The sequence below is a fragment of the Prunus dulcis genome, chromosome 1 (genome assembly GCF_902201215.1).
Source record: "Prunus dulcis chromosome 1, ALMONDv2, whole genome shotgun sequence".
Classification (NCBI taxonomy): Eukaryota; Viridiplantae; Streptophyta; class Magnoliopsida; order Rosales; family Rosaceae; genus Prunus; species Prunus dulcis.
The window spans coordinates 34,273,782-34,298,002 of NC_047650.1; the positions used below are offsets into that span (position 1 = coordinate 34,273,782).

Genomic DNA, 24,221 nt, shown 5'->3' on the forward strand with positions numbered 1-24,221 from the left:
GCCACGCGCCGAGCACCAATACACGTTAGGTGTCCCTGGTTACTTTCCTTTTACGGCGTCGTTTCACGCTGCTTTTCATTATCTCTCTCTCCGTTGTCTAGGAGATTGTGTGAAACGTTCTTTATGAAAGCGTGAGATCCATCTGAATATATGATCAGGCACGCTGAACCATACGAAACACCAAACCCGCATAGCCAATCCCAGTTCTATTCACAAGACATCCGAAAACACACGTAAGCTACAACCAATGGTTGTCTTCCACAACCCAAGCTCATGTAAAACGGACAGCACCTGATCATTTTCTCTAACCTCCTCAACCTTCCCCAAAAATCAATGAACTTCCTGTTCCCCACCCTGTCTCCTTTTTCTCTCTCTTTGTTGCAGAACGATTTCTAGGGTTGTCAGTGGAGTTTCCTTCACCAAAACGCACAAATTCACACGGAGGTCTCTGCGTTTCATTGCATTCAAAATCGCAATCCAATTAGCCCCAAATTCCCAATTCGGAGCTTTCAAATCCAACCTAATGAGTAATGACTCTCGCCACCAGTGAATGGCTCGCTTTCACCCTCCCACTCTCCATTTCGCCTTCTTCTACATCCTCATAGCCCTAACCACAAACCCTCGCCTCCTCCTCGCCTCCGATGACGACGAGTTTTCGATAATCGATTCCGATGCCAATCTCTTCCACCAGGACTACTCGCCGCCGGCTCCGCCTCCACCTCCGCCGCACCCGCCGTCCGTCTCGTGCACCGATGACCTCGGCGGCGTCGGCACTCTGGACGCCACGTGTAAGATAGTCGCCGACACGAACCTCACCAGCGACGTGTACATAGAAGGGAAGGGCAATTTTTATATCCTACCCGGGGTGAGATTCTATTGCTCGAGTCCTGGTTGCGTTGTAATTGTTAACATTACTGGTAACTTTAGTTTAGGCAACTCCTCGTCGATTTTAGCTGGGGCTTTCGAGCTCACGGCGCAAAATGCCAGCTTTCTCGATGGCTCGGCGGTGAACACGACGGCTTTGGCGGGGAAGCCGCCGGCGCAGACCAGTGGGACCCCTCAGGGGATTGAGGGGGCGGGTGGGGGCCACGGAGGACGGGGCGCGTGTTGTTTGGTGGATGAGACGAAGCTTCCGGAGGACGTGTGGGGCGGCGACGCCTACTCGTGGTCGACGCTGCAGGGTCCGCGTAGTTTTGGGAGCCGAGGGGGGTCGACGAGTAGGGAGGTGGATTATGGAGGTTTAGGGGGTGGGAGGGTGTGGCTGGAGATCAAGAAATTTCTTGTGGTGAATGGAAGTGTTTTGGCTGAAGGAGGTGATGGAGGAACAAAAGGTGGAGGTGGTTCTGGTGGCAGCATCTACATTAAGGCTCGTAAAATGTAATATTCATCATTAATTCTCCTTTTTTTTTTCCTTAGAATATTTTTGAAAAAGCTCTTATATTGGTTTTTGTGTTGAATGAGCTTTAGGTTTTGATTATATGTTGATGAGAAATGTCGGAAAAAAGTAGATATATGATTACTGCAGTTAAGATGGTGAGTTTGGCTTTATTTGTTTAGTGAGAATGTTACAGAAATGAAAAGGAAATTTAAAATTTTCCATTTCTCTATGTAGGAAGTAGCAATATGATAGACTTCTCTACCTAACATTAATTATGCCTTCGTTTGGTTTAATTTTTTAGCTTGTTGAGGCAAAGCAAAAAGAGTGGAATATAAAATGACAAAAAATAAAATTTCATTGGTTGCCATGAATCTTACAATGTTACACTTTGTTCACTGTGTAGATTTTTCTTAAAAGAAAAATGAAAATTGCGAAAGGCAAAAGTTGGCAATAATGCCAGTTACAATGTACTAATGAGGCTATGCGCTCTATTTCAGTTACGCATTGGTTGTACGTTTGCTTCTCGACATGTGTTCTGATAATCTACTTCCTTGTCTCTTGGAATGGACTTTTGGTGGATGGAAAAAGATGTTTGAGAATGATGTTTAATTTTAACTTTATTCAATCCTTGAATGTTTGTTTTTTGATTCTTGCTTTCTATTCTGATGACAAAATGCTAGAAAGGTAACAATGGGATACATGGTATCTTTGCAGGCGTGCATCAAAACATGGTTATTTTGCTTATATATATATATATTATCAGGTGTTATTCTTATCTGCGTAGGTGTTTGTAAATGTGTCACTATGTTTTATCTAATTGTTCTGATGCCCCAAGTCTATGTAGACTGTTGGTATGACTCTGCTTTCCATCTGCATCAAGTTGCATCACTACATATATTGTTATACCTTATATGTGCATATTATGCAAGGGGGCCTTTATGCTTTCTAATAGAACTCTGTTGTTTTGAAGTGCAGGACTGGTAATGGCAGGATAAGTGCTTGTGGCGGCAATGGTTATGCTGGTGGTGGCGGTGGAAGAGTGTCAGTTGATGTCTTTAGCAGGCACGACGACCCAGAAATTTTTGTGCATGGTGAGACACCAGTTTGTTCGCCTGGCATGGCTAGTGCTGTTGTCATTTCTTGTAAACGTTTTGGAACAACCTTATTTGCAACTTAATGATTGACAATTTTCTTGCCTTGCTTTTTGGCATTGTATGTGATTTTCTCAGTAGTTTCTCATGTTTTGTAATATGCTGTTCTGATTTCAATATATGTTGGTGGATCTTGTAAAACATCTCTTTATCTACTTACTGAGTAGCATTTTTTGATTGATGGTCTTGTCCTAGTTTTCCAAATGGGTTCACTGAGTTGGACCTCCACCCTGTCAACGCTTGTTATGATTAAGTAGAATTCCTTAGATATCTATCCATTTCCATCTTATATATCTTATTCGAGCTGTTTAATATAACTTTAGCAGTTCTATTGTTCACTTCTTATGTTTTTAATACTGAACTACAATTTAAGTGTTCATAATTTTTCTATTGATCTTGTTGGTTTTATTTATGAAAGACAGATTCTACTCAAGTAGCTCAACTCAACTAAGGTTTCATCCCTAAAATATTGGATTGACTATTAGAAGATATGTTGTTGCTTAATTTAATGTATGTTATGCAATTAGTCTCGGGGATATGTGTCAGCATTTATATAAGCCCTCTTGAAGAAGATCAAAATTGCGTTGGTGGTGCTTACTTCTTGATGTGGAATGATGGGAGTATTATTTTCTGAGTGTGCAAACACTGACCTTAATTATCTCATTTGCAGGAGGAGGTAGCTATGCTTGTCCAGAAAATGCGGGTGCTGCTGGGACTCTATATGATGCAGTTCCTCGAAGCCTTTTTGTTAACAATCATAACAAGTCAACAGATACAGAAACACTTCTTTTGGAGTTTCCTTTTCATCCTCTTTGGACAAATGTTTATATTGAAAATAAGGCTAGGGCCACTGTTCCTTTGCTTTGGAGTCGTGTCCAGGTTTGTCAAACTCAAATTTGTAACCTATAGTAGACTTCTGAAGGTGTTTCTTCCTACTAATTACATTCTCATTTTTTTTACGGCTTATGTGTTCTTTTTCTTATAGATTTTGTATCTAGTTTAAAAAATTGAGAGACTGCAGGTGTTACACAAAAGTTTTAAATTTTGAGGAAAAGTTTCAGTTATCCATTCCTTGTGCTGTACAGGTACAAGGACAGATAAGCCTTTTGAGTGATGGTGTGTTAAGCTTTGGACTTCCACATTATGCTTCATCAGAGTTTGAGTTATTGGCTGAAGAGTTGTTAATGAGTGACTCTGTAATCAAGGTAAGTGGCAAATTTGTCAATTTCCTTGTTTGCAGTTCCTTTCCTGATTCTATCAGATGCAATTTTGGGGACAATATTTTTTTATTTTTCATTTGCTTCAGCTACTTTCCTTATCATGTGGATAACTTGTATACCATGTTTCAGTTCAGCAGACAGCTTAATAATCTTGATGAGAATATCATATTTCTGCTTTCTGTCAAATTTCTGTGACACTGACACGCCTTGCATTTCACCTTGTGCGAAGCCATTCATTTTTATCGCTTCTGATTTTTAACTATAATGGTTATGGTATTCTAATGATAAACTGGCCGTTTTTTTTTCCTTTTCTAACTTCAGGTGTATGGGGCTTTACGCATGTCTGTAAAAATGTTCTTGATGTGGAATTCCAAGATGCTCATTGACGGTGGTGGGGAAGAAGCTGTTGAGACATCCTTGCTTGAGGCTAGTAACTTAGTTGTTCTTAGGGTAAATTGCTTACTATCTCTTTGCATTTTCTGGAGTTTATTGCTTATGATGCATGCATAAATGACAAGTAATCTTTATTCATAATAGGAATCATCTGTGATACACTCTAATGCAAACCTGGGAGTTCATGGACAAGGTTTGTTGAACTTGTCAGGACCAGGAGATTGGATTCAAGCACAACGTCTGGTTCTATCACTATTCTACAGTATTCATGTGAGTGATTTTTCTTGATGTAATAGGTATCCTTGATGTTCTGTTTACATGTAGTTTGTTCAACTGTTTATTCTTTTGTTCTGGAAACTGATTATTAATTTTGGACATGCTAGGCCTGATGGAATATACTTGTTCTACATCATTAATTGATGATTCCTTTTTCTTTATGAAGGTTGGACCTGGATCTGTTTTGCGTGGTCCCTTGGAGAATGCCACATCTGATTCTCTGTAAGTTTGACCTGGGTTGTATCGTCCCAGGTCTGATTGAATCTTCTTCTGTCTCCCCCCACCCCAAAAAAAAAAACCAAAAAAGGGGAAACTTTGTATGGTCCCCCTTTAGTCACTAATTTTATAGGTTGTCATGTTCTAATGTTCTATAGGACACCAAAGCTGTATTGTGAAAACAAAGATTGCCCCTCTGAACTACTCCATCCACCCGAAGATTGCAATGTGAACTCATCCCTGTCCTTTACTCTTCAGGTGTGTAATGAGTTGAGATATCCGGTAAGGGGGCTTAACAATGAACTTGCGTTGGAAAATTTTCAATCTTGTTACTTTGGTTTGTCAGATATGCCGAGTTGAGGATATCATTATTGAAGGCCTTGTAAAAGGATCTGTTGTTCATTTTCACCGGGCAAGGACCATTGCTATCCAGTCTTCTGGAGCAATAAGTGCATCAGGAATGGGTAAGCTTTTCAGGACACCACTACCTGTCCAAATTTGACCGAAATACGTGCAGCAAAGTGTGAATGCTTGGAAAGAATAATCTTTTTTGTTTGGAACTATTACATATACATGCAGGCTGTACCGGCGGCATTGGTAGTGGCAACATTCTAAGCAATGGGAGTGGCAGTGGTGGCGGGCATGGTGGTAAAGGTGGGATTGCATGTTATAATGGTAGTTGTGTTGAGGGTGGAATCTCATATGGGAATGAAGAGTTGCCTTGTGAACTTGGTAGTGGAAGCGGAAATGACATTTCTGCTGGTTCAACTGCTGGTGGTGGTATTATCGGTGAGCTTATATTTTGAGCTGTTAGGTTAGGTGGTTTTCATGCTATTTTTCTTTCAATCAGTGGAAGGCATTTTGAATATAGCCATATCCTAGTGTTAGTGGCAGTTTTCCATTTCACCATATGTCTGAGGCTGAAGCAATGCTAATCATCTGTCACTTAAACTTGTATTTTGTTTTTGACTTGGCTATGTTTATACTTGCATAATTGTGTTCACAGTTACCCTTTCCATTTCTTTTCCCCATAGTAATACATTGTATCTTCCAAACAGTAATGGGTTCTTCGGAGCATCCCTTGTCAAGTTTGTCTGTTGAAGGCTCGATGACAACAGATGGTGAAAGTTTTGAAAGGACTACTTTAAAAGAAAAGTTTCCCCTTGTTGATAGTTTAAGTGGAGGTCCTGGGGGTGGGTCTGGTGGTAGTATACTTCTGTTCTTGCGAACACTAGCTCTCGGTGAGTCTGCCATTCTTTCAAGTGTTGGGGGATACAGTAGTTCCATTGGGGGTGGTGGAGGTGGTGGTGGAAGGATTCATTTCCATTGGTCAGACATTCCCACTGGAGATGTGTATCAGCCCATTGCAAGTATGGAGGGAAGCATCCTTTCAGGGTTTGTATAGTCTAATTTGTTCATATTTTCTTACAAACTACTATGAGTAGGACCCCACGTTCAATCCATGTTTGAAGGGTATTACTATGCAATCAACTCTGAAAAAAAGAAATACTTTTTCCCTGTATTTCAGGGGAGGGGAGGGTAGGGACCAGGGTGGTGCTGGAGAAGATGGAACGGTGACGGGGAAAGATTGCCCAAAAGGTCTTTATGGGACCTTTTGTGAGGTATGCCTAAATGGTTTGGACATAGTTTGTATGTCTATGGTTGGGGTTTCTCTCTCTCCCTTCCCACTACCATTATCAATAATTAAAAGTGGTTTGATTAACTATAATTATAGAACTTAAATTCTCTGTCATTTTTTTCGTTCTTCAGGAATGCCCAGCTGGCACTTATAAGAATGTTATTGGGTCTGATAGGGCACTTTGTCATCATTGTCCTGCTGATGAGCTTCCCCTTCGTGCAATTTATATTTCTGTCCGAGGTACTTCTATAACTGTAGTGATTAATTGCTTTATTAGGAGCCAGAAGGCCAACTGCCTTTGAGTTATAATGGTATTGTATCTTTGATTTGTAGTCATTATATATTGTTTCCAGATCCATATTATTACTTGTTGAATTGCGTCCAAAAGTTTTTGCAACTTCTGGTAATTTATCTATTAAACCACACCTTGTCTTCTTATCAGGTGGTGTTGCTGAGGCTCCATGTCCTTTCAAATGCATTTCAGACAGATATCACATGCCACACTGTTATACAGCTCTTGAAGAATTGATTTACACATTTGGTGGGCCTTGGCTATTTGGTCTTCTTCTGATTGGTCTCCTCATCCTGTTAGCTTTGGTTCTCAGTGTTGCACGAATGAAATTTGTTGGGGTTGATGAATTACCAGGCCCCGCTCCCACTCAACATGGCTCACAAATAGATCACTCCTTCCCTTTCCTGGAGTCATTGAATGAGGTTTTGTTCTTGTATAAAAGAACTTTGCCATTGCCCTATCTCTCTCTCCCCCTATCCCCCCCACCCCCCACCCACTTCCCCCACTTTTTTGATTGATAAGCTGTGTTCATATTGTAGGTTTTGGAAACAAATAGAGCCGAGGAGTCACAAAGCCATGTGCACCGGATGTATTTTATGGGTCCTAATACGTTTGGCAAACCTTGGCATTTGCCCCACACTCCACCAGAGCAAGTAAAAGAGATTGTGTGAGTTAACTTGTATATATTATTTATGTACAATTATTTCAGTATCCTCTTAGGACTTCAAGGAACTTTAACGTTGTGGCTATTTTCTGTGTCTTATTTATATATGACAAATCTAAAAGATTATAGTTTGAAATATAGCGTTCCCTCTGGCAGATATGAGGGGCCATTCAATACATTTGTCGATGAGATTAATTCCATAGCCACTTATCAATGGTGGGAGGGAGCAATGTACAGCATTCTTTCTGTTCTTGCCTACCCCCTTGCATGGTCATGGCAGCACTGGCGCCGAAGATTGAAATTGCAACGTCTCCGTGAATTTGTTAGATCGGAATATGATCATGCCTGCTTACGGTCTTGTCGTTCACGAGCTCTATATGAAGGGATCAAGGTTTGTGACTACCAGTGTTTTTCCTTTCTTTTAATCTCCTTTTTCTTGTATTTTTTAAAAACTGAATACAATTTATGGGTGTTTGTGTAATTGATTGTTTACATGCATGCCATAATTGATTGTATTTCCTTTTAAATCTATTTTGCTATTTAGATTTTTCTTTTATTAGAGTTTGAGTACAGTATACATGTGGGAAGACAATTGCGTTCTCTTTATCTGTTAAGCGATTACTGTATAATGTGTGAGGGTTTATTACTTGTTTCAAATTTTCTTTTTTATGTGGGCCATCTTGGGATGTTATTTCCTGTAATTTTCTTCTCAAGTATGTTCATGTATATTTATGTTTTACATAATTCTTTAACATTTATTTGGACGTTTTTATCCTAGCATACATGTTTTTCTTCTGAATTCCCTTGGCCATTTAGAGGAGCAAAGTTCCTTATAAACAATTAGCATGTTCTTCAAAACTTAATTACTTGTAATGTGTAAAAGGAGCAATATTCACAATGCAAACTTGGTTACTTGGTTTTTCATCATGTAACTTTTTGCTGTATTATTGTCAGGTAGCTGCAACTTCTGACTTAATGCTAGCATATGTGGACTTCTTCCTTGGTGGGGATGAAAAGAGAACTGATCTTCCTCCTCGTTTACATCAAAGATTTCCTGTGTCATTACCTTTTGGAGGTGATGGAAGTTACATGGCCCCTTTCTCACTTCACAGCGATAATATTGTTACAAGCCTCATGAGTCAGGTTTGGTTGTTGATCTGACAAATTCAAAGCCCAGTTGGCGAAACTGATCTTTTTTATGTTCTAGCTTCTTTACAACTTTATTAATCTTAACACATTTGCTGTGCAGTCAGTCCCACCTACCACATGGTACCGTATGGTGGCTGGTTTGAATGCACAATTACGCCTAGTTTGCCGTGGGCGGCTAAGAGTTACTCTTCATCCTGTCCTTAGGTGGCTTGAAAGTTATGCCAACCCTGCTTTGAAGATTTATGGTGTACGTGTTGATCTTGCTTGGTTTCAGGCTACAGCTTGTGGTTATTGTCATTATGGATTGGTGGTGGATGCTCTTGAAGAGGACAGTGATCCGGCCTCTGTTGTGAGCATCGATGGAGCAATACGAACTGAAGAATCACGGTAATGGCTTGTAATGTGTGTCCGGAACAATTGTTTTTTTGTTATCATTTAGGTCCCTGCCAATTTCATTTTATATTAGATTATTGTCAGAACTGATTGTGGCGTAGTGAAATTTCTTTGCATGAGATTATGATTGAAATTTAGTGAAACTTATGTGCATTAGATTAGGAGTAAAATTTTGTCCATTAGCAGTCCCAATTTTTTTATAATACCGTCATTATGGTTATTACCCTTACGTAGGAGACTGGGTTTTTTGAATAGCGGTAAAGAAATATTATGCAAAATGCAACTAATAAGATCAGATGAAATTTGGAACAATGATAATATGCACAAGCATGAACTTGTGAACAGTGAGACAAAATAATGGTACTGGCATAACATCAAATAGATAAGTCCGTCGGCCTGTATAGTGATACTTGAACAGATTTAAGTGGTATAAAGCACTACTTTGAGTACATATGTAGCGATACACTTGGATGCTAGTGAGTTTGACTCTGTTTTCTTTGACTTTTAGCGCAAGTAGCATTTACAAAGAAGATTCATTGGGTCATTTGAGAGAAACACTCATAAGCCAATCTCACAGAAGCAGTGAAAATCTAATGAGGCGAAAGAGAACATATGGAGGGATTATAGAGGCTAACAACTTACAAATGCTTGAAGAAAAGAGAGATATATTTTATCTTCTCTCTTTTATACTTCATAATACTAAACCTGTTGGACACCAGGTATCTCTCATGCTTATATAACAGTACATATATAATATATGTTAGCTGGAGATTTCAAATCTCTCATTATTAACAATTTTTTATATGAACTGCAGGATCTCGTTGGTTTAGTCATCTCAATGCTCCTCTTAGGAGATTTTAGCTTAGTTTTGCTTACATTGCTCCAGTTGTATTCAATTTCATTAGCGGATGTCTTTCTGGTTCTATTTATTTTACCACTTGGCATTCTTCTTCCATTTCCTGCTGGTATCAATGCTCTATTCAGTCATGGACCCAGACGTTCTGCTGGCCTTGCACGTGTACATGCTTTGTGGAACCTTACATCCTTGATTAATGTCGTAAGTTTCTACTTTTTATCCTTTGCTTTGTAAGTCTTCCCTCTCCCAGTAAGATATAAGGAAGGCTTACAAAAAGAAATAAATATTTTGGTACTATTGCTTCAAGTTCAGAAATTTTCTATTTCTTTACTGGAATCCGAATTCGCTAATTTGTATTATATATTGATGCTGTATTCTTTTGCCAGGTTGTTGCTTTTGTTTGTGGATATGTTCATTATAACACTCAGTCATCAAATAAAATACATCAATTTCAACCCTGGAATATTAGCATGTGAGATCTCTAGCTGCCAAAAACTCCGTTAGTCCAAATAGTAAGTTTTGTTCTTGGCACAATACTCAACTAACAGGTTGTTTTTCTTTATCCGTGGCTGTCGATGCAGGGATGAAAGTGAATGGTGGATTTTTCCTGCTGGACTGCTGCTTTGTAAAATTTTTCAATCCCAGCTAATCAACTGGCATGTTGCCAATCTGGAGATTCAAGACCGTTCATTGTACAGCAATGATGTTGAGCTGTTCTGGCAGTCGTGACGATATTTAACAAGATATTCTCCACAATTAACATGTATTTTTTGCTTTGTTCCTATTTTGTAATACTTTACTCTTGTATGTTATTTTGACAGTAGGTGAGTGATTGACTTAGGTTAGGAAAAAAAAAAAAAAAAGTGTGTTGAAATATGAATTCAGGAAAGTAAAAAGAATTAGAAGAGAGCAAAAGTTGAGAGGCAATGATTTATTATGTAACCGCTTTTGAAAAATGTGAAGTAAGTTTTCTGTAAATAGTAATTGGGGCATATATTATACCCACTCTTTAGTGGATTTGAGTCTTCATTGCCTACATTTTTCCTGTAATACTTGGGCCCTGGCCCCACTTATATATAATCAGGACTTTCTTGGTCCATTTTATTTATTTTCATTATTGTTATTCGATTGGATCAATTGGCATGCGCAACTTTTCTAGATACGGTGTCTTCTTTGAGTCCAAGTTCTCTGCCAAGTTACAGATTGCAGCTGGTTTTCGGTTTTGCACAAGATGGCAGAATTTGATTAGAAAGTATGATGAAACTGAAAACCTAACTTCAATAGCTCAGTGTCTAATGTGGATCATGGATGATGTCTCATATTTTTAAGCTAAAAATGCACCCTCTAAGGCTCAGTCAGTAAGCAGCAAATGATTGGTAAAATCGGACACATTTCTAATGATCAAACTGAAGCAGACACATTTCTAAGCTACGAAAGGTAGAGATCGGCTAGGGCCATGACAGAAAGCACATGTCCATATCTTCATTTCATCACAAATGCACTGTTATATTGAAACAAAAGATTGAACGAGGACACATTTGAAATCAGGAAACATAAAGAATTTTTTTTTGAATGATAAGTTTCATGTTATTCCCTTGAGCCCACACATAGCTTAAGAACTCCAAGAGAGAAGGAAAAAGCTATCTCTACTCCTTGTTCAAGACCTTGGGAACTTTAATATATGGCTCCTCATAGTTTGGAACAGCTGCAATCATGGCCTCCCTGTTGAAACACAAAAATAAGTTTCGATGGCTTTATCAATCGAATAAATGTAAACCCAAATTTGGATGCATGAATAGAGTGAACACAACCATCACACCTGTTCTCAAATGTTTCAGGAATATCGGCCCGGAAACTATCACCTTCAGTATCTGTAGTCAGCACAGAGAGAAATATAAGTAAGATTCAACCTCCTGCATTTGTTAAATTTTTTTAAAATAATAATAATTACGAACAGGAAAAGCAATGCAGCTAAAGCCATGTGGTTGGGTTTTCAATCCCATTAATTTATTTTCAAAAGGGAAAATAATAACTGAAAACAAGAGTGAAATGTGAACTAAAAATGAGTGTTTATGAATGGTTTTGAAGCACCTGCTCTGATTGAGGGCTCCACACTTTGAAGATCAACATCTTGAAGCTGCCCAAACCTGCAAAAGAATCAGCCAACCATAACTCATCATAACAACAAACAAAACGCATAAAATACTTCAACATGATGTTAATTAAAGGAAAAGATTAAGCTTACCAATCTATAACAAGTCCAATTTTGGGAGCAAATTCTTCAACCTTTATAAGAGTGAAAATAATTATTAAAAAAATTAAGAAATAAAAAGAATGGAAATTTAGTCAATGAAATGTATGACTATGATGAGGCATCAATTCAAAAGAAAACAGATAAGGGTAAGACACCTCATGAGGGGTCAGAGAAATTCGAGCAGTCTGAGCCAAACGAGGCAAGTCTGGAGGCTCCAGAGAAGGCCCGCTGCTTTGGGTTGTTGAGCAATTTGTACGAACCCAGTTGTTGTTAGGACGAGGAAAGTTGCTTTTGCAGTTAAAGTTGCAGAAAAGCTGGTTCTTGGGTAGCGAAGAAGAAGACACTCCCTTGACCAGAAGCAAAGCTCTGCTTCCCATTTTCTTCGTTCCTATCTGAAGTAAATTTGATGTTGAAAAAGGAACACGGCAGTAAAGTTTGTTTATTGGGCTGCTGGGCTGGGAGGAAAAATAAACAAAAAAATTACTGAAAAAGAAAGAGGACAGGTTGGGCTGCTCGTTGTTTCTTCTCCCTGTTCTAAATTTGTAAGTGATACTGCGCGTTTTAATACTAAGGGATTTAGAGTGAAAATTTTGACACTTTGGAAGTCGGAGTGTAAATTTTTGGCATTTTGGAAGTTGCGTTGCGAGCATGAGTTTTATATTTTGGGATTTGGAGAGTAAATTTTGACATTTGAGGATTTTGGGTGTGATTTTTGGCATTTTGGTGGTTTGGAGTTGAATTTTGGCATGTGATGTTGATTTTGACATTTCGAGGTTCGAGTTTGAATATTGGTATTTTGGAGCTTGATGCATGTAATGTGACATTCTAGAGTTTGGGATGTCATTTTCTGAGTTTTTGTGCTGTTAAATTTTACACCCCTAAACCCCAATTTCAAACCAGTTGTATATATTAACAACCATTTGCCTACAAATGATCTTTGACACTACTAAGTATCGTGTTGCTTTCACAGTGTAAATGATCGACAACGGCCTGTTTTCTTAAGCCCTTAAATCCAAACTGCATCCAGTTGGGTATCACATCACATCAGCATCCGGTTAGCCTAAAGATACGTTAGATTAACAGGGAGAAAATATTTACAAGAATACCGGTACAATTAACTAATTGTAATTCAACTTTTGTCTAAACCTCCTCCATCTGCCGTTGTATTGCTCCTCTCTGCAACGGTGTTGCTGCAATGGTGCAGTTGGGGAGCAGCAAATAAACCCCTTTGACAAACGCCGGAAGGTGGTGGATTGGCACATTGCATGGAGTCCTCAGGTAATGAAGCAGATACAACTGTTGTCACCGGAGTGGCCTCTGCATCACTGGTTCCAGCATGACCGGCTCCATCTCTCCCACAACCTGCAACCAGTAACGCAGCTACAACCATCAGTGTGTGTGAGTGAAAAGACAACCTGCAGATAACAGTGCTTTTTTTAACCCCAAAAGCAGAACAAGCAAACTTTTAAAAGGGGTAAATTGCTTCAGCTCTGGTTTACCAAGCCTTGTCTCCTCTCCGTACATGGTCCCAATAAGGTTCAACAAAAAAGATGAAGGGAAGAAGTTGAATAACCTGCTTGCGTAGTGCTGGTGTTGGGTGTGCTTGTGTTTGAGGGTGCAAATAAGGTTCCAGCTCCTTTTTTCATTTTAGACTGCAAAATAAAACCGCAAATTCGTAATACATTAGTCAATTTCATTTCCTTAACTACCTCAAACTTGTGCAGAAGATCGTTTGCTTTGATGTGGACATCATATGCTAAATGCAGTTATGTTCATGTTTCTTAACATATCAGAACTAAGAGAAGCGCATTTTATGGTGTCATCATGCCCTTGTGAATGCTTAAAGGACTGCGGCTGTTGATTTTCCATACCTTTGCATTCTCTTCACAATGCTTTACGACAAAAGATATGTTTGTGTAACGGCCATGCAATAGCGTGTAAGCCCACAAGAGAAGCTTTCTCGGAATGCTAAGGTCAAGGATTTCAGCCCCATCCATGGTCGGCTTGAACTGTGTATCTTTTGCTAACCAAGACGGAACCAAATACAGGTTGACACCAGATGAGGGCATCACACAGGAGCTCTCACGATAAAAATTGTATGAAGATCGAAGCAGAGCACTGGCAGCCTCCAAATTTTCATCTGAAGCTTTCTTAACTGTTAAATTCTTTATTTTAGACAAAATAGGATTCCGTTTTGCTTCAAGATTTTTAAAATGGGTTGGGTCCTCGAATGCTGAACTCCATAATTCGTCTGTTTGCAGATCAACACAAAGCAGCTGGCTGTTTTCCAACATCTCTGTTGGATTAAGGACCTGCATCTCACTGGTGATTTCAGACTGCGACGGAGTAATCTTTGCCAAGCTTAGTATAAGAGATCGACACCAAGCAATGGAAGCATGCCTACAAACTTTTGCACAGTTACTGTTTGATAATTTTGGATTCTTAAACCTCTTTCGTATCTTCTCATTTATGGCTTCAAGTGTCTCCAGCTTGCCATTTTTCTCCAATGTTATTATGTGTTCATGAAGATATCTGCAGAAGTACGAGGAGTGCATTAGACTCTGGAAGGAGAACTATCTTGTTCAAGATTAATAAACAAAGATAGATCAGGACTCTGGAGTTAAACACTCGAATTTAATTAGAAGTTGAGAAATAAAGTAAACATAAATTTTTCTGTGCAATTTAAATTACCCATATAAACTGCTTTCTGATGTTTCTGTGACCTTAATCTCAGGCAAACCACATATTTCTGGCCATAAGTTCCCCTGCTCCATGAACAAAACAAACACTTTCTCCAATATATGCTCAGAATTACTTGTAGCACCAGAGCCAACAGTCTCAGCTTGTCGCATGGATGAAACCAAGGCCTTAACGTACCTCCCAAGTGCTACTGGAACAAGATCTTCAATGCATAGTGAAAACTGGATTTTCTAATCAAGTTAGATCCCACTTAAATCGGTAGAGAAAAAAAAATCAGAAATAGAATAAGATGAGCTAGACAAGAACATGCTATTTTGACAGTAACAATGACGCGTAAATTTGAACTGCACTTATAGAGGCATACATGACGAGTTAATTAAGAAAAATGCACTGAAACATAAAATATTTTGTTCCACAAGTCATAGAACTCATCAAGAAATTACTTCAGCTATGGCAGTCAATAAAGTAATGGCACTAGAGGTTAAAATATTACCCTCTTATCAGCTCGCAGAGATATATAAGCACGGTCAAGAGTACAGATGTCTCCAGTCTTCTCCAACAGTTCCAAATAGAACAACAGATATTTCCGGATGCAAGTAATAAACTTTCGAGAACTTTCAGGTAAGTTAACTTCAAGGGATTTTTTACTCCCAGAGAAACCAGGAGTTTTCCGCCTGATATACAGAGAAGATATATCCAATTAGTTTCATACGGAATTATAATTTTAAGCTACTTAACAACATGGACAGCAAACAAACTGAAAATATTGAAAGGAGGCGTTTGGGTAGTATGTCAACGTGGAAAATTCTTTGTTTGAAATTTTTTTTGGTGTGTGTGTTTAAACATATGAAATTAGTTTAAAGGAATGTGCATTCCGTTTCTTTTTCAGAGAAAAAACCAGCGAAAGAAATTTTCTGTATATTCCTTGTGGTGTCAAAATTCCTTATATTCTGAAATATATAATAAAAAAACATAATTGTTGCATAGAATAATAGTTGCACCTTCCTTTTTTGACCATGCTATCAATCTCCCACATATTTATTGTAAAAGATGAGCGAGATGATTTGAAGCAAAAGGAGAGTTCTTCCTTTGCCCTCTCCAACGCACCACTTTCCCCACTTCTATACAGACCTTGAGCAAGCATATATCTGGCTTTATGAAAATGTTTAAGCTCCCCTTCAACACAAGTTTCAAGGGCAGAAAGACAGTCACTGTAAAGCATGTTCCACACCTCTAATTTGAGTGAATCTTCATGCTTCTGCTCCCCAATGTTTGCTTGTGTGCTTCTATCCTTAGGCGAGTTTGAGTTTTCAGAATCCATGTTACCTAAGATTGTCATGATAGCACCCTTTCTCGATTGATTAAAGGCATATGATGAAAGAACCTGCAATGGTAAAAAATTAATTGCAAAACAGGAAGCTGTCAAGCAAACATCCATCTTATGGACTTAAATAGATTTTTCCGGCCAGTTTGACTTCATTATTAAGACAAATATAATACCTATTAAGGAATATATTATTTGGATTGAAAAAAAATAAAAAAAATTCAAAGTAAAAAGAGGGGGCCTGGTGATTTGGAGAAGCAAGACCAAAGAAGAAAAAACCTTTAAAGCGTCTATATTTTGTTTTCCACGTGTACAAAGCATCTTCAAACGCGAAGCATGCATCCTGTAGACTGGATCTACAGCTGTTGGATTTAGAGCAATAGCTTTATCATAATATGACAATGATGTCTCATAAGAGAATCCTAGCTTTTCACAGAGCTTCCCAATATAGTAAGCATGGGACCAATCTTGCCTGATACAGAAGACAGCACAGACAAATCACCATTTTAATTTGACACATCAGGTGGTTGGTTTGAGTAGGTAACTGGAAAAATGAAACTATGAAGAAAAGAGGACATACTTGTGAGCGAAAGCTTTTTTAAAATGTCTCATCGAGTTCTCACAAAACATCATCCATGCTGCATCCTTCAAGGGTACAACAGTTCGCTGATCATAAAATGGCACCACATTTTGAAGGCTATCATAGTACACCAATGCCAATAGCTCGTGTATCTCAGACTGGGCCATAAAAAGAGAAAACAAATCAGTACATTCTCAGTAACATCCCAAAGACATTCTAATTTCGAACTCAAGCAGAAAAGACTGGATTTTTTATTTTATTTTATTTTATTTGGCCTTAATGGCATGTATAGCATGTAAAATATTTTTATTCAGGATCCACCACAAGATGGCCCCCTACTGTATAATTTCAGCAACAAAACAATTCCAGCTATTTTATTTGATCTGATGCTCTGCTTGAAAAAAGATTAGTAAAAATTTAAAGGATCTATATGCCCAGCATGACCAAGAAAGAGAGAAGGAAAGGCCCTACTCCCCACCAATACAATAATATATAGGAAAGAAAGGGGTCTAACCTGCTGAACTGATGTCTTTGCCAAAGCCAAACTCATTAATAGACACCGTCTACTCCTCCGTCGACTTGTCTCAACTCTCTGAGGTAAAGTAGCACTCTTCCTCCATCCTGCCACATTGATGTGCTTACTGCCATCATTTAGCAACAAGTCTACTTCCTGTAAAAAAGGATCATTAGAAAATGAAACTTTTCCACACCAGAATTGTGCTCTGTTTTGGTTTCTACAGCATTCACAAATCAGAATGATAAACAACAAACATTACCTCATCATAGATATTTCCGAGTCTTTGCCAACTTTCGAAACGTAGAGGATTGTACAGTAAATCATATTTGAAGAGTTTTGCGTTATGCTGTACAAATTCTTCCCCTTCCTTGGCAAGCACAAAGCCAGGCCACTTATCAGTAGCACTCATTTCCTCAGATAGGGCAAGGAAATAATACAAGTTGCAATAGACATCCAGATACGGTTCAGAGCTGCAATCATACATGTAGAAAACTCACTTCTTCAATTAGAAAACTTATGAACTTAACCATCAAATGATAACAATTACATTTAAAATTAAAATACAAATTAGAACTTATATTTATGTATACCTCCCAACGGATGATGTCTTCTGTTGTTTAAGGCTTCTCGCATCAGGGAGTATAATCTTTGTTATGGTTTCAAGAAACCCATCAGATCCAGCCTCCTCTGAGAGCTTATCTTCGCACAAATGAGGATCATCTAAGAACTTATCTATTGCATTTCCAGCCAAAATATCGTCTGGTGGTTGTGGAAAATGTTTGCGTATGGCTCTGAGTACTCTTCGAACTTTAACTAATCCTGTCCTCTGTAACATACATGTATAAGCTTAGAAAAACAAATGTTGGGAAACTAAATAGCTGTGGGTGCTACAACGCTTTTTCATTAGAACCCTTGTAATAAATTGTTATGATGCAGACACATGGAAAAAAAAAGGGGGGTGGGAGAGAGAGAGAGAGAGAGAGAGAGAGAGAGAGAGAGAGCTCACAGAAGAAGCCTTTGCATAAGGTAGTATGTACTGAAAAACATCAGCACACTGTTCTTTTGTCTGGTAATCACCAGGGCTAGTATTTTTGTGCACAACTAAATCATCTTCGTAGGATGAATCAGATCTTATATTTAGACCATATAAGCAGAAGAAACACTGATCCAATGCATAATCAATTTTCAACTCAAGTTCCTCCCTTTCATCTTCAAGGAGCTCAGCTCCGGCTTCATTCAATTGAAAATTTTCTTTTTCACATCCGTTGAACTTGCCACCAGACCCATCTACACCTTGCTTTCCACCTTCCAATCCCACGCTGTCTTTATCTAGGGTATTATCAAATGAAGTGCTTTTGGAAGGTGTCCTTTCAGAAGCATCCTTTCCTGCAGCACTGGTCTCATCTATTCCTGTGTGAACCATTTCCAAATCAGTATCTGATTTGGCATGACTGTTTAGGCAAAGTTGCTCTTTGTATTGAGCTGTTTCCTTGTTTAATGAGTTAGAGTTAGATTTAAACTTCATATCCAAGGCCAATAGATGCTTAATTGCAAACTTAAGAAATGTTCCTTCCTCCCCTTCACCACCCAGACCAGCACAGCAGAGCCCATACTCAGCCAGCAAATCATGCATTGTGACAATTAAGTCAACCTACGACGCAAAGTCGGGAAAATTAGAAAAAGGGAAGAAAGAGTGAAACAAATATATATCATCATGAAAGGATTCATTGTATGAACAACTTGAGGAGACAGGACTCACTTGAGTTTTAACAGTTATCATGATGTTGAGGTGTTGGAGCTTGCAAAATGCAATGGAAGCTTCAATAAAGCAACTTCTTTCAATTTGATCAGTAATTACTAGATCAGAAGACTTCTTAGAGAGGAATATGCTTGCAACGTTGCACATGACTGACAAGAGCAAGCATTGCATATCACCTATGCTGCTCACTGGAATAGTGTCCTGCAAGCAGAAGATATAATTATGTAGTGCATAAAACATGAACCTACAGAGACTGATCCATAAGTCCATAAGGTTATTCACTTCTGAAAACATAATTCTATGTTTGAATGGAACGAATGTACTGAAATTTTACAGTTTGAGGTAAGCATGACCAAATATCACAGCTATTTATACATAAATACTGATTGACTTACAGAAGCCCCAGATTGATCAATAAAGTTCTTCACTTGGGACACACATTGAGAAATAGCCTTCACTTCCTCTGCAACCAAGAAATTCCAGCAATGCTTGCTTGAACTTTCTTTTGTATCTACATCAGAAGCATAGCGAGGGTTTGACCCGGATTTCAATAGGAAGGATTTACAGGAAGCAAGGCATTCATCAATTCCTGCTGCTGCCATAAGAATTTGCAGCTTCCGCCGATGGCAACTCAAATAAACATCAACATCCATAGGTTTTGTCTTCTCACATGCCTTGATTAAAATATCTAGTGCTGATAGTTCAACAGAAGTAATTCCTTCTCCCCCTTTATCAGCTAAGCGCAAGGGTAATGCATCAGGGGGAACATTTTTTGTTTCAAATAGAAGTGGAACAAGCAAGGACATGCACTCCATATACATTTCTTTCTCAATCATCTCACCTAAAGTCTTCTCCATCAAGAAATCAACCTTTAAAATGTTGATTTCATGGAGAATTCTATGAATGGTTAACTCTTTAACAACCTTGCAATAAGGGAGGCGGATCACACATTGGGAATCAGTCGTATTTTCCTTCTTCGCCAAAAGTGACAAGGAAATACAGAATTCTTGGTGGGCTTTTTCCTTGTTGCCATCCAAAATACATAACCGTCCGCTTAACCAGAAAAACCGAACCCAGAAGGAACTGTTACTTGTTAAAGACGAACCATCTAATGGTACATCCGGGCAAACAGAAGTATTCGCTGATATTCCACTAGTACCAAAGAATCTCTTAAGCCCAGAGATACTTTCATCTTCCACAGCTACAGATTCAATAATTTTACAAAGATGATAAGATGCCTCAGACATGAACTCAGATAGCCTGGAAACATCGGAAGACAATGACCCAAGGTCATAATAAAGCTCAGCAAGAAAAAGGCAACACTCACGGCTCCTATCCTTCCCGCAATTCCTTGTCATCTTTTCCAACTCCAGGATCTTAATAAATGCATCCTGATACAAAAGACCTCTACTTGCAGCCTCCTCTAAAAGCAAATGGACCAAATGGAAAGCACCATAATTATTTGAAGTTTTTTCGACAAATCTGGAAACATCGCCATATTCAGTATCCCATGGATTAGTTTGATCAGGACATGAAACAACACAATTACCAGAATGACCAGAATCTTTGATTCCTGATCCACCAGCAATAAAAGGTTCTAGATATTGAACTACAACCTTGGCCTGATCCTTACCGTTACCAAAGTCAAGATCTTCTTTCCCCGGTTTACGACTTCTAAGCCTTTCGAGACGAGTACTCCGCCTCTCTTGTGGTTGTAATTCTAGAAGATTTGTGGCTTTTTCTTTAACAGTACCAGTTTTTTCAGAGTTACAATCACCAAATACAGCATTTCCCCCAATTGGGGATAAGTTAAACCCTTTCCTTTCCTCAAATCCTACGGTACTTTCTGAACTAGAAGGTAAGTGTAAAATCAATCTTACATCCCCAGATCGGTGTGATTTTGCAGCCCCCATCTCAGATTGACTCCCATTCAATGGAAGTAAGATATCCATGAGTGCATCAACAAGAGCAGCCCAAGAAGCTTCTGCCAGGTTCAGATCTATGCTCTGCTTCAGCTTCTTTGATGCAACGCCCTCCTCTATATTTTCATCACTTGCTTTTCTCTTGTCAACAAATTTTAGACGGACATGTTTAGGTTCCAGCTTATCTATACCTCTAGGAGCATATGGAACTGGCTCAGATTCTTCAATGGTTTCCTTGACATGCAAAGCACGAGAATGTGATGGCCAATGCCTCAAAATTAACTCTGCAACAGAAAGGCATGCAACCTCATCACCAATAGCAATAAGAACTTCCAATAATTTCTCCATGCAGTTCCCTGCATAAAAAGATCAGAGAAAGACATAATCTGTCACAAATACGGTGCTGAGTCCATCATTGTGGAATATAGAGCAGTTATTTTGGCATGGACATATAGAACATATTTAAACACCATAAATTGCTCACAATTACTAGGGCTGCATAAAAGCCCTTGCTCAAATGCCCAACGGGATATACTCAGAGAGCCCATTGAGCATGACAGTGTTCCCAGCTGGTTCCAGACAACAGAATCTTTGGTATCAATCTCTACAGCTTGAAGATAACATCGTAGAGCACTCTCATAATATGCCGAACCTTGTTGAAGGTAAACATTAGCAAGGTTCTTCAGTGCCAAGAATCTGCATCAGCAAGAAAAATATAATGGAGAAGATATTTAAGAACATCTTGTTCATTTTCTTTCCTTTCCTTTCTATTGTCACAAAAATATTAATAAGAGAAAATTTACAAAACTAACATTCTACTGGAGACTGATTCATCCTATGTGAATTAGAAAATTGTAAATCCACACAGAGCATTGCACAAAATAATAGATATTTTTCATAAAGTTGGTCAAGACCTACAATAGACTATGGGTAGTGGATATATCCAAACCTGAGTTGCAAAAGATGGCAATCGCTGACATTACCATCCACCTGCATGGCAATAGACACTTGATTCAGAGGCAACCAACAAGACTGCCATCTTAAAACTGTTTGTTGAAAGTCTAACGCTCACCTGAGCGTTTGCTATAAGAGGATCTTGTAGGACAGATTCTAACAGCTCGGTAGCCTTTTTGTATTCTTTAGCTTGTAATTTGTGAAGTCCTTCATGATAAGTTTGTGAAAGATGAAATTCCTGCCATGACCAAGCTAAACAGTATGAATTCTATTCTTGGACAGATATCTAACCAAAAAAGAAAGCATTTCAGCTCAGAATATCTAAAAGCTTCGGAATTGGGTTACAATACAGAAAGAAAGCTGTGTTCAATTCACATTTTATGGTGCATTCAATTTGTCGAAACAGCGAGTTTAGTACTCTCTCCTTTTCCATAACTTCTAGTTAAATGTGAACAATACTCTTTTTCTTTTTTTCTGGTTTGCAAACAATACTCAAATTCACAACAGTCACTACAAGCCCAGAAAATCCCAATTCATTGACATAACAAAAATATGACGCATTCTTGACCTAACTCCAGCAAAAAGTAGCTAAATGTAGAAGAAAATTACAAATACAAAAAATATGAGAGAGAGAGAGAGAGAGAGAGAGAGAGAGAGAGCAGCTTCTTTGGTGGGAGCTAAAGGTTCCCATTTGCCTTTGGATTCAGTATCATTGATAGCTGCAATTGAGAACTGAAGAAGCATAGAAATTCAGAATTGGAAAACCCAAAAAAAAAAAAAAAACTAAGGAAATTCAAGCGAGTAAAAGCAACGTAAATTAGCTCACCATTGTCGACAATTCGAATGCGGCAATGAAGCAGCTTCACAGAGAATTTGGGCTTTCAGCTAATACTAATGCTCACTACGACTACTTACTAAGGGGATTTTTAGGGTTTTGAAATCCCTTTAGAAATTGAAAACAAGAAATTGTTTGTAGCTCACTTGCTGTTATTAAGCGAGGGAGACTTCATTAGGACAACGATAAAAACGCCAACACAGTGCGTCGTTTTAGCGGTTTTATCAAGCGAGAAAGACTAAAACGTGGCGTTTAAACGTGCCACCGTTTTATAATCTTATTAGAGCTCGTTTTTTGGTCAAGCGTTTGTTATTTCCTTTTACGGGGTTTTTTGCGCTTTTATTTGTGTATTTATTGGATCATTCGTTTTTTGTTGAGATGATGACTCACTGATAGATTCCTGAGAAAATATGGACTCGGGCAATGCGAGTTTCTGTAGCTGTTATTGCAACCTCTGATCGATTATTTGGTCTGTTTGGTTGCCGAGAAAGCCTGAGAAAGGTAATGAGAACTAGCATGCATGCAGAGGCGGACCTATTAAGGCGCAAGGAGGTGCTGCACCTTCATTCGCTGGAAAAACCATTTTACTTTAATTTATTTTTATATTACTCAATTTACTTAAGTTTACAATGTAAATAAGGAAGTGTAAACACGAATTTCCTGCGACTAATAAGACAAGAACACGTGTACAAAATAATATTGTATTAATGAAATTTAGGATTACAATCTCTGTATTGAATCTTCTGATTCAATCTCCAAAGTGTTTAAAGAAAATTTGTGATTGATACAAGGGTCGTAGAGACTTGATCTTGATCAAACGGGTAGCACAAGTTTGTTTGGTGTTTGGGATTTTTCTATGGTGAAGGAACCGGCACGTATTTGTTGTGTTTGGTGGCTCTTCCAAAGTAGAGTGAAGAATGCAGAGAGTTTTCTGTTTCTTCTGAGTGCTAGGTTTTTTTCTCCGACCCCTCTTTCGTCTTGAGGCCTCCTATTTATAAGCTATTGTAGGATGCTTGACCTAAATAACTTTCCCTATTTAAAACCCTGTTTTGTGGGATTTTGATTTGATTTAAATCAATTTCCATAATCTGGCAATTTAACCAGATTATCTTCAATTGATTGACCTGATTAATATTTGATTTAAATCAAAGTCAATCATAGAAGATTCTTTCCCTTAATTTTGTCTTCATCTTGAACCGTTTGATGCACTCCGTCGGATGTCGCCACGTGTCAATTTTTGACAACTAATTCGATTTTGATGAGTCATACGCCACATGTGCGAATTATGAGGCCCACAATTCAATCCACTGAACCCTAATTATTTTCTGGTCCAATGGAATTTATTTCACCAAAATTTCTTTGTCTACAAATTGCCCCCACTTCCTGATGCATTGTATTGTAAGAACCCAAAACAAAATATCAAAAAGAAAGAAAATATCTTAAAAAGGTAAGGAAAATATCTTTTAGCGAAATGACCAAATTGCCCACGCATATTTTAATAGGGGAAAATTTGACTTTTTAATCGGGAAAGAGTTTGGGAATTTCACCTATGCCATTGCGTAGAGCGCGGCGAACGAAGTTCGTAGACACGGAGTAGACCCGAATCGGAGCCGTAACGAAGAAGTGATGGTCTAAAAATCGCGAGGGGCAAAATGGTAATTTGGTCAAAAAGTCAGATTTTATATAGCTCTCTCTCTCCTCTCCCCCGTCAGCCTTTCTCTCTCATCCCGTTTTGGCTGGGCAGCGACC

At 38.6% G+C, this 24,221-nt stretch overlaps 3 protein-coding genes across 6 annotated transcripts; 1 reads left to right on the forward strand and 2 right to left on the reverse strand.

The window, feature by feature from the left end:
- The first annotated feature begins 318 nt into the window (after window positions 1-318).
- LOC117629574 lies at window positions 319-10,741 on the forward strand. Of its 3 annotated transcripts, none has more exons than XM_034362103.1 (22): window positions 319-1,377; window positions 2,354-2,469; window positions 3,200-3,408; window positions 3,615-3,734; window positions 4,071-4,199; window positions 4,287-4,412; window positions 4,585-4,640; window positions 4,793-4,892; window positions 4,981-5,098; window positions 5,214-5,423; window positions 5,693-6,029; window positions 6,163-6,256; window positions 6,405-6,513; window positions 6,716-6,987; window positions 7,105-7,232; window positions 7,371-7,620; window positions 8,184-8,372; window positions 8,479-8,765; window positions 9,280-9,490; window positions 9,586-9,828; window positions 10,014-10,099; window positions 10,209-10,741. In XM_034362103.1, the coding sequence occupies exons 1-22, from the start codon at window positions 551-553 to the stop codon at window positions 10,354-10,356; spliced, it is 4,365 nt and encodes a 1,454-aa protein (XP_034217994.1). In that variant the 5' UTR covers window positions 319-550; the 3' UTR covers window positions 10,357-10,741. The 3 variants fall into 3 exon arrangements, with proteins under 3 accessions (XP_034217994.1, XP_034218000.1, XP_034218009.1); XM_034362109.1 differs by having other exon boundaries at window positions 7,386-7,620; XM_034362118.1 differs by lacking the exons at window positions 5,693-6,029; window positions 6,163-6,256; window positions 6,405-6,513.
- A 343-nt stretch (window positions 10,742-11,084) lies between these two features.
- LOC117625317 (calcineurin-binding protein 1) lies at window positions 11,085-22,614 on the reverse strand. Of its 2 annotated transcripts, XM_034356896.1 has the most exons (23): window positions 22,464-22,612; window positions 22,298-22,369; window positions 21,756-21,878; window positions 21,633-21,673; window positions 21,168-21,379; window positions 19,157-21,039; window positions 18,762-18,962; window positions 18,009-18,653; window positions 17,593-17,828; window positions 17,262-17,472; window positions 17,000-17,155; window positions 16,486-16,643; window positions 16,185-16,377; window positions 15,583-15,965; window positions 15,075-15,255; window positions 14,573-14,802; window positions 13,753-14,413; window positions 13,455-13,533; window positions 12,037-13,243; window positions 11,873-11,913; window positions 11,719-11,774; window positions 11,447-11,498; window positions 11,085-11,349 (listed from the first exon to the last, which is right to left on the reverse strand). In XM_034356896.1, the coding sequence occupies exons 1-19, from the start codon at window positions 22,464-22,466 to the stop codon at window positions 13,011-13,013; spliced, it is 5,901 nt and encodes a 1,966-aa protein (XP_034212787.1). In that variant the 5' UTR covers window positions 22,467-22,612; the 3' UTR covers window positions 11,085-11,349; window positions 11,447-11,498; window positions 11,719-11,774; window positions 11,873-11,913; window positions 12,037-13,010. The 2 variants fall into 2 exon arrangements, with proteins under 2 accessions (XP_034212787.1, XP_034212792.1); XM_034356901.1 differs by lacking the exons at window positions 11,085-11,349; window positions 11,447-11,498; window positions 11,719-11,774; window positions 11,873-11,913 and having other exon boundaries at window positions 13,187-13,296; window positions 22,464-22,614.
- Window positions 11,274-12,258, reverse strand: LOC117618839 (glutamyl-tRNA(Gln) amidotransferase subunit C, chloroplastic/mitochondrial). The gene is made up of 5 exons (XM_034348588.1): window positions 12,037-12,258; window positions 11,873-11,913; window positions 11,719-11,774; window positions 11,447-11,498; window positions 11,274-11,349 (listed from the first exon to the last, which is right to left on the reverse strand). Exons 1-5 carry the CDS (start codon window positions 12,256-12,258, stop codon window positions 11,274-11,276), a joined length of 447 nt encoding a protein of 148 aa, XP_034204479.1.
- Window positions 22,615-24,221: the final 1,607 nt, after the last annotated feature.